This window comes from Microtus pennsylvanicus, chromosome 10 (assembly GCF_037038515.1).
Source record: "Microtus pennsylvanicus isolate mMicPen1 chromosome 10, mMicPen1.hap1, whole genome shotgun sequence".
In the NCBI taxonomy this organism is placed as follows: domain Eukaryota; kingdom Metazoa; phylum Chordata; class Mammalia; order Rodentia; family Cricetidae; genus Microtus; species Microtus pennsylvanicus.
The window spans coordinates 29,246,848-29,261,377 of record NC_134588.1 but is presented as its reverse complement, the minus strand read 5'-3'; the positions used below and the strand labels follow the sequence as shown (position 1 = coordinate 29,261,377).

At 46.7% G+C, this 14,530-nt stretch overlaps 1 protein-coding gene across 1 annotated transcript in view; it reads right to left on the bottom strand.

Moving 5' to 3' along the window:
- The window catches only part of Chit1 (chitinase 1), a 40,253-nt gene extending 30,486 nt beyond the window's left edge, over positions 1–9,767 (bottom strand). The window contains 2 exon segments of the mRNA XM_075989562.1: positions 9,014–9,191; positions 9,624–9,767. Coding sequence (XP_075845677.1) covers positions 9,014–9,191; positions 9,624–9,767 — 322 coding nt within the window.
- Between the last annotated feature and the right edge of the window lie 4,763 nt (positions 9,768–14,530).

The window sequence follows — 14,530 nt, the reverse complement described above, 5'->3', positions numbered from 1 at the left end:
TTTGTCGGGGTGTTTTAATCAGGCAAGAGGAAAAGCAGCTAAAACGATACTCCACATTGTTGGAATCATATGGTGTGTTTATCAGTGCCTAGCTGACATTATGTGTCCTCCAGGCTCCTGTTGTAGCTTGTGACATGGTTTTATTCCTCTTTGGGGTTCATAAAAACTCCATTCCATTTAGATGTCACATTTTCTTTATCTGTTCACTGTTGCTTTCCTGTCTGGCTGTAGTGAAGGTGATGATACGGTGAATGGGAAATTTGACATCTGTATGCCGTCACCAGAAGTGTGGTTGGTGGATCACAGGGGATCTGCTGGAGAAATCTCTGTGTGTTTGCAGAACTGTATCGTTTTGATCTCTACAAACACCACATAAGGGTTTTGACTTTTCCACGTACTCATTATTTCCTGTTCTTTTACAGTGACTGCCCTAAGGACACCTGTACAATGGCTTTGATGTGCATCTCTCTGCTTATCACCAACACTCTAGGTCATGGAGAGCATCTCTTCCTCCTCCAGAAACATCTGTCCAAATAACGCTTTGGTGGGGTGGGGTGGGTGGGCAGGAGAACTGAATCAAAACTACAATGAATGATTATCTCATTTAGACAGCAATAGCTGTTAACAGAAAGGCATAACGAGCCCTGGTGAAGGAAACTCTGCACCCTGTTGGTGAAAATGCAAACTGCAGCAGCCATTATGGAAAGGATGGAGCCCCTAAAATTAAAATAGTTACCATGTGATCCAAATGAAGCCCACACTTATAAAAAAATCTACTCCCATGCTTATGACTCTATCCACAGCAGTCAGCCCGACCTGGCTTTGTAGCAGAACATGATCCTGGGGTTATAATCCTCCTGTCTCCCACGAGCTGGGGTTGAAGGTGTGTCCATCACTCCCGGCTTTCCTTTGCCCGTTTTAAATTGAGTTATTTTTTGTTGCTGTTGATTTGCAGAAACTTCTTTACATTCGCAACTTTGACCTTTATCACATATAACTTATGAACGTTTTCCTCCCACTTGCTCTGCCCAATCCAGCTACGGAATGTTGGGATTTCTCAAGCCTTTTGTAGAGGTATATCTCTCTGGACTTGGACATTTAATCTAATAATTGAGAATGTTGGCAGGTTTCTGCTCTGGAATTACCTAGCTCTGTAATACTGCAGAGTCTCTGGTACAGTCAGCTGATGACGGAGCGCCTCCTAGTGGACACCTCTGGTAATCCGCACTGCCGCATTGAATAACCAGGATGGGACCAAAGTCGGTCCTTTGGTAGTCCTCCTCTGGGTCAGGATGTTGGCCACTTGCTCTCTTTGCCCTTAGCCCGGAGGAAGTGGGAATTTGATTTTCCTCCTCATAATGACTAGGGGGCACAGAAAGTTCTTAATTGGTTTCTAGATTTTTCTAGGGCCAGTTAATTATCAAATTTATCTCCGTAAGGAGGGAAGATCCAAGGCTTGCTCCTCTACCATTTTGTTGACACCGGTTCCCTCTCCCAGGCAGGGCTTCATATGAGCAACAGCCTTTGGCATCAGTTAAGAGATGCTTAGTCTAGATAACCATTTAGAAGAACGTCCTTTCAATAATTCCATTAGTCAGTTAAAGATGAACTAGAAGAGGAAGAGGGTCTTCTGCAGTTGGTGTGGCAGTTTGAATGAGAATGGCCCCCATAGGCTCACAGTGGTCCCCAGTTGGTGAAACTGTTTGGGAAGGATTGAGAGGTTGCCACTGGGGACAGTTTTGAGGCTTCAAAAGAGCCATTCCCAGTGTCTCTCTCTCTCTGCCTGGAGCTTATGTCTTGGTACGTAAGCACTTGGTTGTTGTACCTGCCTGCCTGCCTGCTCCCCACCATGATGGCTGTGGAGTCCAACCCTCAGAGACGGTAAGCCCCAATAAACTCCTTCTTCTATAGTTGTCTTGGCTATGATGTCTTTTCACAGTGATAGAAGAGTAATGAAGACATTTTGCGTTTCCTGTCCTGTCCAGGAAAAAGTTTAATCATGTGAGCATGGGACTCTCTGGGTATCCAGTTTCCAATCTTCCTTCTGATGCCACACTTTTGGTTTTTGAGGTCCAGTCTCACTAGGCTGCCCAGGCAGCCCTGAATTAGACCCTTCTTCCTCAACACCTGAATGCCTGGGTCACACACTCACACAGCCAGGCTCGGCCACATGTTGCCCTGGTTGTTATGAGTACTATGAGCCTCCCGACACTGTTCTTCTACTTTCAGCAGGTATTTCTGGCTATCCTGACCCCCTTTCCACTTCCATGCAGGGTTTGGAATCAGTGGACAGTGTGGAAAGTGCTGAGATTGTGATCATGACTGCAGTTAAATACCCACGTCATTGAGGGGACAGTCATCTGGCCAAGACACACAGCATGTAACTCTGCTCCTTTAAGCCCTTTAGCAAAGGTTTACCATTTCTCAGTGTAAAGGGATTGCAAACATTTTGTTTATCAGTGTTTCATGTTGTTTTGCTATAAATGACAACAAAGGATTTATTTTTCTAGTGTTTACATCAGCATAAAAATAGAGTGGTTGCAGGGTTGGGGAGGGACAGTACAATACAAGGCCCAAGTTCCCAAGCTCAGGACTCAGAATTGTTAAGCACGGATAAATGAATAAAATAAAATACTGCCATTTGTACAACTGCTCCTGAATCTTGAAACCTTTTTAAATTCACTTATTAATTCAAGTAGTTCTTCTGGAAGACCCTACAGATGCAATCATGACATCTTCAAGTAAATAGCTGCCCATCTATTTCCCAATCTATTTAACTTTGATTTTGTTTACTTCCTATTATATTGACTACAAATTACATGCAATATTGAATGATAGTCAATATTTATAGTCAAGCAAGCATCCTTGCTCTCATCCCATGGGGTGTATGTGTGTGTGCACATGCATGTCTGTGTGTGTATCTGTACGTGTCTCTGTATGTAATACCTGTGTGTGTATCTGTATGTGTCTGTGTATCTGTGTGTATGTATATCTCTCTGTGTGTATGTCAGTGTACTTGTGTATGCGTTAGTGTGTCTCTGTGTTTTTATGTGCTTGTGTATATCTGTGTGTTTCTGTGTGTGTGTGTCTATGTGCCTGTGTTTATGTGTGTTTCTATGTTCCTTTGTGTGTATGTGTCTGTGTTAATATGTCTCTGTGTGTCTATTTGCCTGTGTATATCTGTGTGTTTGTGCCTGTGTTAGTGTGTGTGTGTCCATGTACTTGTGTGTGTGTCTATGTGCCTATGTGAGTGTCTCTCTGTGTGTGTGCATTAAAAGCATTTCAGGTTGAAACATTTCTTTCAATTTAGTGAGCTAAGAGTAATAATTGAAGACTAAATATCATATTCTGCCTTTATTTATGTAATTTTCTGCTTTCTGTAACCCCACAGAGGCAGATCAAGAGTTCAAGAGTGTGCACCGCCACACCTGTCTTCTATGGAGTTACAGATGTGCACCACCACACCTGTCTTATATGGGATCACAGATGTGCACCACCACACCTGTCTTCTATGGAGTACAGATGTGCACCACCACACCTGTCTTCTATGGAGTACAGATGTGCAGCACCACACCTGTCTTATGTGGAGTTACAGATGTGCACTGCCACACCTGTATTCTATGGAGTACAGATGTGCACCGCCACACCTGTCTTCTGTGGGGTCACAGATGTGCACCACCACACCTGTCTTATATGGGGTCACAGATGTGCACTGCCACACCTGTCTTCTATGGAGTACAGATGTGCACCGCCACACCTGTCTTATGTGGGGTTACAGATGTGCACCACACACCTGTCTTCTATGGGGTCACAGATGTGCACTGCCACACCTGTTTTCTATGGAGTACAGATGTGCACCACCACACCTGTCTTCTATGGGGTTACAGATGTGCACCACCACACCTGTCTTCTATGGGGTCACAGTTGTGCAGCACCACACCTGTCTTCTATGGGGTTACAGATGTGCACCACCACACCTGTCTTCTATGGGGTCACAGATGTGCACCACACATCTGTCTTATAAGGGGTCACAGATGTGCACCGCCACACCTGTCTTCTATGGGGTCACATATGTGCAGCACGACACCTGTCTTCTATGGGGTTACAGATGTGCACCACCACACCTGTCTTCTATAGAGTACAGATGTGCACCACCACACCTGTCTTCTATGGGGTAACAGATGTGCAGCACCACACCTGTCTTCTATGGGGTTAAGAATGTGCACTGCCACACCTATCTTCTATGGAGTACAAATGTGCACCGCCACACCTGTCTTATGTGGGGTTACAGATGTGCACCACCACACCTGTCTTATATGGGGTCACAGATGTGCACCGCCACACCTGTCTTCTATGAGATCACAGATGTGCACCACCACACCTGTCTTCTATGGGGTCACAGATGTACACCACCACACCTGTCTTCTATGGGGTTACAGAAGTGCACCGCCACACCTGTCTTCTATGGAGTTACAGATGTGCACTGCCACATTTGTCTTATGTGGGGTTTCAGATGTGCACCACCACACCTGTCTTATATGGGGTCACAGATGTGCACCGCCACACTTGTCTTATATGGAGTAGAGATGTGCACCACCACACCTGTCTTATATGGGGTCAGAGATGTGCACCGCCACACCTGTCTTATATGGGGTCAGAGATGTGCACCGCCACACCTGTCTTATATGGGGTCACAGATGTGCACCACCACACATCTGTCTTCTATGGGGTCACAGATGTGCACCGCCACACCTGTCTTATATGGGGTTACAGAAATGCACCGCCACACCTGTCTTATATGGGGTCACAAATGTGCACCGCCAGACCTGTCTTATATGGGGTCACAGATGTACACCACCACACCTGTCTTCTATGGGGTCACAGATGTGCACCACCACACCTGTCTTCTATGGGGTCACAGATGTGCACCACCACACCTGTCTTATATGGGGTCACAGATGTGCACCACCACACCTGTCTTATATGGGGTCACAGATGTGCAGCACCACACCTGTCTTATGTGGGGTCACAGATGTGCACCGCCACACCTGTCTTATATGGAGTAGAGATGTGCACCACCACACCTGTCTTATACGAGGTCACAGATGTGCAGCACCACACCTGTCTTCTATGGGGTTACAGATGTGCACCACCACACCTGTCTTCTGTGGAGTACAGATGTGCACCACCACACCTGTCTTATGTGGGGTTTCAGATGTGCACCACCACACCTGTCTTATATGGGGTCACAGATGTGCACCGCCACACCTGTCTTATATGGAGCAGAGATGTGCACCACCACACCTGTCTTATATGGGGTCACAGATGTGCACCACCACACCTGTCTTATATGGGGTCACAGATGTGCACCGCCACACCTGTCTTATATGGAGTAGAGATGTGCACCACCACACCTGTCTTCTATGGGATCACAGATGTGCACCACCACACCTGTCTTCTATGAGGTCACAGATGTGCACCACCACACCTGTCTTATATGGGGTCACAGATGTGCACCGCCACACCTGTCTTATATGGAGTAGAGATGTGCACCACCACACCTGTCTTATGTGGGGTCACAGATGTGCACCACCACACCTGTCTTATATGGGGTCACAGATGTGCACCGCCACACCTGTCTTATATGGAGTAGAAATGTGCACCACCACACCTGTCTTCTATGGGGTCACAGATGTGCACCACCACACCTGTCTTATGTGGGGTCACAGATGTGCACCACCACACCTGTCTTATGTGGGGTCACAGATGTGCACCACCACACCTGTCTTCTATGGGGTCACAGATGTGCACCGCCACACCTGTCTTATATGGAGTAGAGATGTGCACCACCACACCTGTCTTATGTGGGGTCACAGATGTGCACCACCACACCTGTCTTCTATGGGGTCACAGATGTGCACTGCCACACCTGTCTTATATGGAGTAGAAATGTGCACCACCACACCTGTCTTCTATGGGGTCACAGATGTGCACCACCACACCTGTCTTATGTGGGGTCACAGATGTGCACCACCACACCTGTCTTATGTGGGGTCACAGATGTGCACCACCACACCTGTCTTCTATGGGGTCACAGATGTGCACCGCCACACCTGTCTTATATGGAGTAGAGATGTGCACAGCCACACCTGTCTTATATGGAGTAGAGATGTGCACCGCCACACCTGTCTTCTATGGGGTTACAGATGTGCACCACCACACCTGTCCAATGTGGGGTTACAGATGTGCACCGCCACACCTGTTTTATTTTGGGTTACTGCCTTAAAGTTTAACACATAGTGAGTTACAGTCACCCTGCTGCAAAGTAAATATAACGCTGTTCTGACTTTTCCCGAATATTGTTATTTTTCAAGGCCATTTTAAGTTTTAGGTGAAACAGTAGAGACTTAGGACATGAGACACACACCTTGGGAAGGGCATATCCCTTTGGCCTCCGTCAGGCTGTTGGAGTGCACGACCAAGTCGTTTCCAGCCTGAGCGGATACTGGATTTGCTACAGCCTTAGTTCCGTCCAGATCATGGCTCATTTCAAATAATTTGAGGACAGGATGACAGCCTTTCCTTCAGCAAGTGTCAGTAGACTCCCGCGACGTCTTTGGGCTCTGCAGTCTAGCCGGTGGCTTTCTGAGCTGAGTGTGTGTCTCTTGCTTGCACTGTCACTTCTGCCTCCTGAAGGAATTTTCAAACTAAGATTTTTATCAGCGTTCCAGGCAGCACACGACATTGTAGTGGGAGCAATGTTCTCTTAGGAGTCTCTGCCTCCTGAGTAGGAGCAGACATCCCCAGCTGTTTTCCCATTATGTTCAAGGCTTGCATTTGTGGATGCATTTGTAAGAATAATTGATGCTGGGATGATGTCATTTTCTTCGGAAGAAAACAGTTATTTGCTTATTTGGAGCCCAGCAAATCTAAGAGCTGGCATTCTGGAATGACTCGAATCTGCTTGCAGAAGTTGAGTTTTGACGGCTTGAACTGGGCCCACGGTGTACAAGGAGAAGAAAACTCGGTCTTGGGTACAGCGTGTCTGTACCTGTGAGGGGAGTGGCCATCTTGTCCACTGCAGATCCTGTCTTTTATACACTGGTCCTGGGTCCATCCACACACATGTCCTGCCTCTCGGCTTCCTTTGCACTGGCACCCATGGCCAGGGCTGAAGCCGCCCAGGTCCCAGTTCACCCGTCACCATGTCTGGTTTCTTCCAGATGTTGGCCCGTTGTCTTACCTGACATTGTTAGGAACCCTCTGCTTCCAGGCAGGTGCCAGTCTTTTGTCTGGTTCATCCTGTTGTCCCTAGTGGAGAGGGAGCCTAGATTCCCCAAACCTGCCGCCTTTTATTTATTCTTTGGGGATACAATCTTTTTTATTTGTTTGTTTGGTTTTTGAGACAGGGTTTCTCTGTGTAGTTCTCGCTCTCCTGGAACTCACTCAGTAAACCAGGCCAGTCTCAAACTCAGAGATCTGCCTGCTTCTGCCTCCCAAGAGCGAGGACTAAAGTTGCGGCCCACAGTGGAAGGGATTTTTATGCCGTCCATTTTGTAGTTGCTGCTTTCTGCCTTGAATGCTGCTTTCTCTGCTTTTGCCTATATTTTCTTTGCTCTTTCAAGTTATTGTCTATCTCCTTACCTTTTAATCATACAGAGACATTTTTCTGGAGTAGCACAATGGTTTTTGTTTATAGTCCCAGCTAACCAGGGATGGGAAGATCTCTTGAGCCTGGGAGTTCACAGCTGTTGACATATTTAAGATACATGAGATTTGTGTGCACCCATCCCTTTGGTATGTCCCAATTTTTACTAAAGTGAGTTTCAGGGCCACAAAAATAGCAATTTTAGATTTTTCGTGTTTTGGGTGGTGAATAAGTACATAAAAATATATTTGATAGTGAAAGTATAAAATCCAGAGTGAAGCTTCATAACTTGAAAAATGGCTGTTCTAACTATAGAAATTCATTGAGATGTATAGACTTTGGGTCTAGTTAATTTTGGTGTGTGATGTATTTTTATTTGCAAGGTTTTCTAATAAAGTTTACAAAAATATAAAAATCACAGTTATTTTATTTGCACAATTTTGATTTAATTATGACTTGCTCTTGTGGACTGGAAATGACTGAGACAAGTCTGTGTAACCCATGTTCCTCTCATACTCACTCCACAGCCAAGTCTGGCCTTGGAGTCCCTAGCCTCTCCTCCTCGCCATCCAAGCTCTGTGATCTCATTCAGGGTCGTGCACCACCACACCCAAGTCTTTGTATTTTCTTTTATGCCCTTTTTTCCTCTTGAGTCCCTTATTTTGATTAATTTCTCAGCTGGCAGAAATATTCCTTCCGTAAAACTGTTCAAATGTTTTGTTGTTGGTTTTTTGTTTTTTTTTTTTTTTTTTTTTTAGTTTTTCGAGACAGGGTTTCTCTGTAGCTTTGGAGCCTGTCCTGGAACTAACTCTTGTAGACCAGGCTGGCCTCGAACTCACAGAGATCCGCCTGCCTCTGCCTCCCGAGTGCTGGGATTAAAGGCATGCGCCACCACCGCCCGGCTGTTCAAATGGTTTTTAAGGAAGTGCTCTCTGGTCTCCTAGTAGGATTTAATAACATCTGACATTAGTTTTTAAGCCTGTCGGTGGTGGCGCATGCCTTTAATCCCAGTGCTTGGGAGGCAGACGCAGAGGCAGGTGGATATCTGTGAGTTCGAGACCATCCTGGTCTACAGAGAGAGTTCCAGGACAGGCTCCAAAACTACACAGAGAAACCCTGTCAAAAAACAAACAAACAAACAAACCAAATAAATAAAACAAAACAACAAAACCCCACCCTCTACAGAAGCTCTTCCTGAACAGCAGGCCCAATGTCAAACCTTGTCAGCAGAGGGCGCTAGAGTGACGAGTACGAAAAGGCTTTCCTTCCTGTTGGCTCCTGAGTACCCCAGGGAGAGTTTGGTCTCAACGCGCTTTGAGGGCACTTCCCCAGGCATCTTTCATAGCTGTTATGTGCGTCTCCCACGCGGTTTCTCAATGGCAAGTCCTACTACGCACGCGTGGGCGGCATCCTGGCAAAGGCCAAGGGTGACGCCGCCTGTTTTCCGGGAGGTGGTGCGGGGAGGAGACAGCTTCTTAGAGCGAGGCCCAGGTAGCATGGCCTCAGGTTCAGCAACATCTTCCAGAAGCAGTTTCCTGGGGAACTGTAGACAACCCAGCAGAGGCTGTGGCCCGCTAGCCCCAGTGGGTAACTCTGCCCACTAGTCTCATTTACTGAGTGTGGACCAGTTATGTCCAGGGACAGCCAGTTATGCCTCCAACAAAGACTGAAGCTCTTGGGCACACCTCTCCCATGTTAATTCCTTTTTCTTAATTCCCCCCTCCCTTCTCTGAGACCCTACAACATTCCCATCTTGTCCCCTTGCTAATTCCAACCCTGGCTGATCCACAGCCCCTAGTTTATAGGAAGGGCTGAGTTGGGGGGCTTTTCTAGACCTTTCTCCTCCACTTTTCATTAGAAAGATATAGTGGCACCTCTCAGCTACTAACACCTCTGGGCCCTGCCCTGCGTCCTGAAGTCCTCACAGAGCGGGGATCCAGCAGAATTAGTTTGTTTGAAGGGAACTATGAAACACGAGGTTGCTGCGGACGGGCATAACACGGGAGAAAATGCCCTCAGAATTCAGGAAATCTGTCTCACTCTTGTTCCCTCCCTTGTTCGGCCCATTGTTCTGCATTCTTACAAGTCCTGCGGCCACGTTTTCCTCTGCGGTGTCCATCATGGACCCTTTTGGCCAATGTGTGGCTGCTGCCTTGCCTGGACCGGGCCCTGACCCCTACATGAGGATAATAGCTTCCCTCAGAAAGTCACCTACCTATATTGTTCCTGCCTCACTCCTGGAAGCTTCCCTGTCCAGTGCAACCCCGCGTCCCCTCTGCTCTGTTTGCTTCTGTTATCTGTGCACACATTAAATTGTTTTCCTCTGCTCAACTCAGGCAGCTTTGATAGAACCTGATTGGAGCCGCAGGGAAAACGCATTTGCATGTAGGTGGAGCCCCCTGCTGGTACAGGAGGGGTAGCCAATGAAACTGCTGCAGAACTGAAGGAGCCTTCCTGTTCACCCTGACAACCTGTCCCTCTGACAACCTGTCGGACTCCCTCCTCTTACTGTTGCAGACTGAAGGTGCCTGGGACGAATAACCATTATCTGCGATGTTGCTGAGTTCTTGCCACAAACCAGGCACGGGGTGAATCTCTTCATCCATAGCTCATCTCGTAGGCGGGGAGAGCAGCCCAGGGACAGACCATGAGCTTGGTGGGTGCAAAGCCTGGGTGATGTGCTCCTTGTGTTTAAATTCACATACACGGGCATGCACAACTATTTATTCCTTACACTCCTAAACCGTGACAGATCTGAGTGTATGAGAAAAATCCTTAGAAACAGATTCAACGCAATGCCCATCAAAATCCCAGCAAAAATTCTTCAAAGACCTGGAAAGAATGGTATTCAACTTCATATAGAAAAGCAAAAAAACCCAGGATAGCCCAAACAATACTATAAAATAAAGGAACTTCTGGAGGCACCACCATCCCTGACTTCAAACTCTACTACAGAGCAACAGTACTGAAAACAGCCTGGTATTGGCATAAGAACAGATAGGAGGACCAATGGAACCGAATAGAAGACACGGATATCAATCCACACATCTTTGAACACCTGATTTTTGACAAGGAAGCAAAAAATATTAAATGGAAAAAAGAAAGCATATTTAACAACTGGTGCTGGCATAACTGGATATCAACATGTATAAGAATGAAAATAGACCCAGATCTATCACCATGCACAAAATTCAAGTCCAAATGGTTCAAAGACCTCAACATAAAGCCAACCACGCTGAACCTTATAGAAGAGAAAGTGGAAAGTACACTTGAACGCATTGGCACAGGGAACCACTTCCTTGTAGTAATAAGGGCGGCGGGACTGCATCCCCAGCACCCCGGCCGCCTGCACGGCTAGCTTATGCCCCGAAATAACAACACACAAACTGTATTCATTTAAACACTGCTTGGCCCATTTCTATCTAGCCTCTTCTAGGCTAACTCTCACACCTGGACTAGCCCATTTCTAATATTCTATGTAGCACAGCTAGGAAGATTCTAGCCTATGTCCATCCTGGGTCGGAGCTTCATCGCGTGTGTCTGCCCAGGAGCCGGGAGCATGGCATCTCTCTGAGGCGTCTGCTCCTGAGAGGAGAGCTGTGGAGTCTGAGCTCACTTCCTCTTCCTCCCAGTGTTCTGTTTACTCCTCCCACCTATCTTCTAACCAATGAGGGCCAAGCAGTTTCTTTTTATTTAACCAATGACCTTCCTCCATCACTTCCTAAATATAACCCTAGCAGCACAGACACTGAGAGAACCAATTAATAAATGGGATCTCCTGAAAAGCTTCTGTAAAGCAAAGGACACGGTCAACAAGACAAAACAACAGCCTACAGAATGGGAAAAGATCTTCACCAACCCCACATCAGACAGAGGTCGATCTCCAAAATATACAAAGAACTCAAGAAATTGGTCACCAAAAGAACACATAATCTAATAAAAAAAAAAAGGAGTAAAGACCTAAACATAGAACTCTCAACAGAGGAATCTAAAATGGTTGAAAGACACTTAAGGAAATGTTCCTTAGTCATCAGAGAAATGCAAATCAAAACAACTCTGAGATTCCATTTTACACCTGAAAGAATGGCCAAGGTCAAAAACACTGATTACAACTTATGCTGGAGAGGTTGTGGGGTAAAGGGAACACTTCTGCATTGCTGGTGGGAATGCAAGCTGGTACAGCCCCTTTGGATGTCAGTGTGGTAATTTCTCAGAAAATTAGGAAACAACGTTCCTCAAGACCCAGTAATACCACTTTTGGGTATATATCCAAAGGATGCGCAATCGTGCCACAAAGACATGTGCTCAACTATGTTCATAGCAGCTTTATTTGTCATAGCCAGAACCTGGAAACAACCTAAATGCCCCTCAACTGAAGAATGGATAAGAAAAATGTGGTACATTTACACAATGGAGTACTACACATCAGAAAAAATAATGACATCTTGAATTTTGCAGGAAATGGATGGAACTAGAAAACACTATTTTGAGTGAGGTAACCCAGGCACAGAAAGATGATTGTCACATGTACTCACTCATAGGTAGTTTTTAAACATAAAGCAAAGAAAACCAGCCTACAAACCACAGTCCTAGAACTTAGACAACAATGAGCACCCTAAGAGAGACTTACATAGATATAATCTACATGGGAAGTAGAAAGTATAAAAAGACAAGATCTCCTGAGTAAATTGGGAGCATGGGGACCTTGGGGGAGGGTTGAAGCGGGGAGGGGAGAGGCAGGGAGGGGAGCAGAGAAAAATGTAGAGCTCAATAAATATCAATTAAAAAAAGAAAAACCCTTAGAAAAGACCAAGGAATTGGGCTGGGGAGGTGGTTCAGCACATGAAGTGTTTGCTTCCAGATCCCCAGGTCCACGTAAAGGCAAAGAGTGTGCGGTGATCCACATGCAATTTCAGTGCGTAGGAGACAGAGACAAGGAACTCCCAGAACAAGCTGCTAGTCTGGAGGGTCAGAAAGAGACCCTGCCTCAGAGTGAACAGTGTAGCACAATCAAGAAAGACACCAGGAGCTGGGAGGAGGTTCACACACCTCTAATCCCAGTACTCAGGAAGCAGAGGCGGGTAGATCTCTGAGCTCTAGGTCAGCCTGGTCTACAGAGAGAGTCCCAGGACAGCCACAGCTGTTACATGGAGAAACCCTGTCTTGAAAAACCAAGAGAAGAAGAAGAAGGAGAAGGAGGAGAGAAGGAAAGGAGGACACCGACAACATCCTTGAGGCCTCCACCCTCATCAAATGTGCCCACACATGCACACACACGCACACTACATACACATGTACGTGAAAGGAAGGAAGAAAGGAAAGGGGCAAAGGAGCAGAATGGGGCTTCGGACGGAGCCAAGCAAGAAGAGGGGCTCTGCTTTGCCAGAGTCCGCCCATTCCAAGGAAACTTTGGAGCCGCCTGCAGCAGTCGCTGCTCATCTTGAGGCAGAAAGTACCAGCCCTACGTGAGATAGTCACCAGCTGCAGGCTCCCAAGCAAGACAACACCTGGGGCAGGGTGTGGGGCTGGGGTGCGGCTCCTTGGGGACCAGAAGTAACTGAACTGTGAGCAGTGGACCCTGGCAGTGTGACGAAAAATGAGCTCTGTGGCCAAGAAGGTGTGCAAATCCTACCACAGTCAAAGCGTTTTCAACAGCAGCAGCGGCAGTGCCTGGGACCGGGCTGCACAAATGCGGGCTCATTTCTTCCACACACAGAGATGCTCCACAGACTCCCGGTGTTTTGTGCCCATCAAGGTCATATAATCTAGTCAGGTAGAGATCGCGACTCCATCTTATGAACAGGGAGGGTGAGCATGTACAGGACATGGCCTTACTATGGACCCCAGGCTGGACTTGAACTCAGAGGTCTCCTGAATCAGCTCTCCAATTGCTAGGATACCAGGCCTAGATTACTGCTCTATGAGCTTCAGATCCATTGTCAATATTCAGGCCCATGTCCGTAGGTTTCTCAGGACACTGCCCCTGGAGCCACACCCACTTCCATTTCAACCTCTCTGCCACCAGGGGGCGCAGTCATACCCGAGCAGGCTGCTCCTGTAGCTGGGTGTGAGTCTGGCCATTTGTTGCGCAGCCTGGAATGAGCTTTCTCTGCCCTCTCTCCATGTTCCCTCACAGGCATTACCAAACTCAGCATTCTTTGTCCCAGGCATTCACAGACACGTCATCATCATCATCATCATCATCATCATCATCATCATCATCATCATCATCAATGCCCTGCCAATGTATAAGCACGCATGGGCAGCCCATTTATGGCAGTTCTCCAGTTGTTCCTATCCTGGGAAGTCCTAGATACTCATGTTATCATCATACCAAGCTTCCGCAGTCTTCCTTTGTGCTTTCTGTCCAGCGTTTTTTGGGTCTTCCTCTTCATCTTATCCCATGCACTTCTTCAAGCAGTGCTATCTTCGGGTATGTGCCGTCATTCGTTCTCATAACATGGCTGAAGTAACGTAAGTGCCACTGCCGTATCCTGTAGTCTACTTCCTTCTGTAGATGAAGATGTTTCTTAATGTCATTGTTGCGCAGCCTATCCCTTCGTGTGATGCCTAGAATTTAGACAAGTGTCTCATAGACTTGTAATCTTATTGTCGTTATGTCTTTTGCTGATCAAGCCTTTCCTAGTGTCTGGAATGCAGCTCTCACTGTCCCTATCTGCCTCTCACATGCAGACACAGTGGCCAAGCACTGTGGAGTTCCAGTGAAGTCACTCCATCCTTTTGCGTGTCTTTGTTTCATACTTTCTTTTTTAAGCTTTATTTTTCTGTTTGTGTGTATGTGTATATGTGTGTATACATGCACATGTGTGTAGGTGCCTGTAGAGACCAGAAGAGGGCACTAGATTCCCTGGAGCTAGAGTT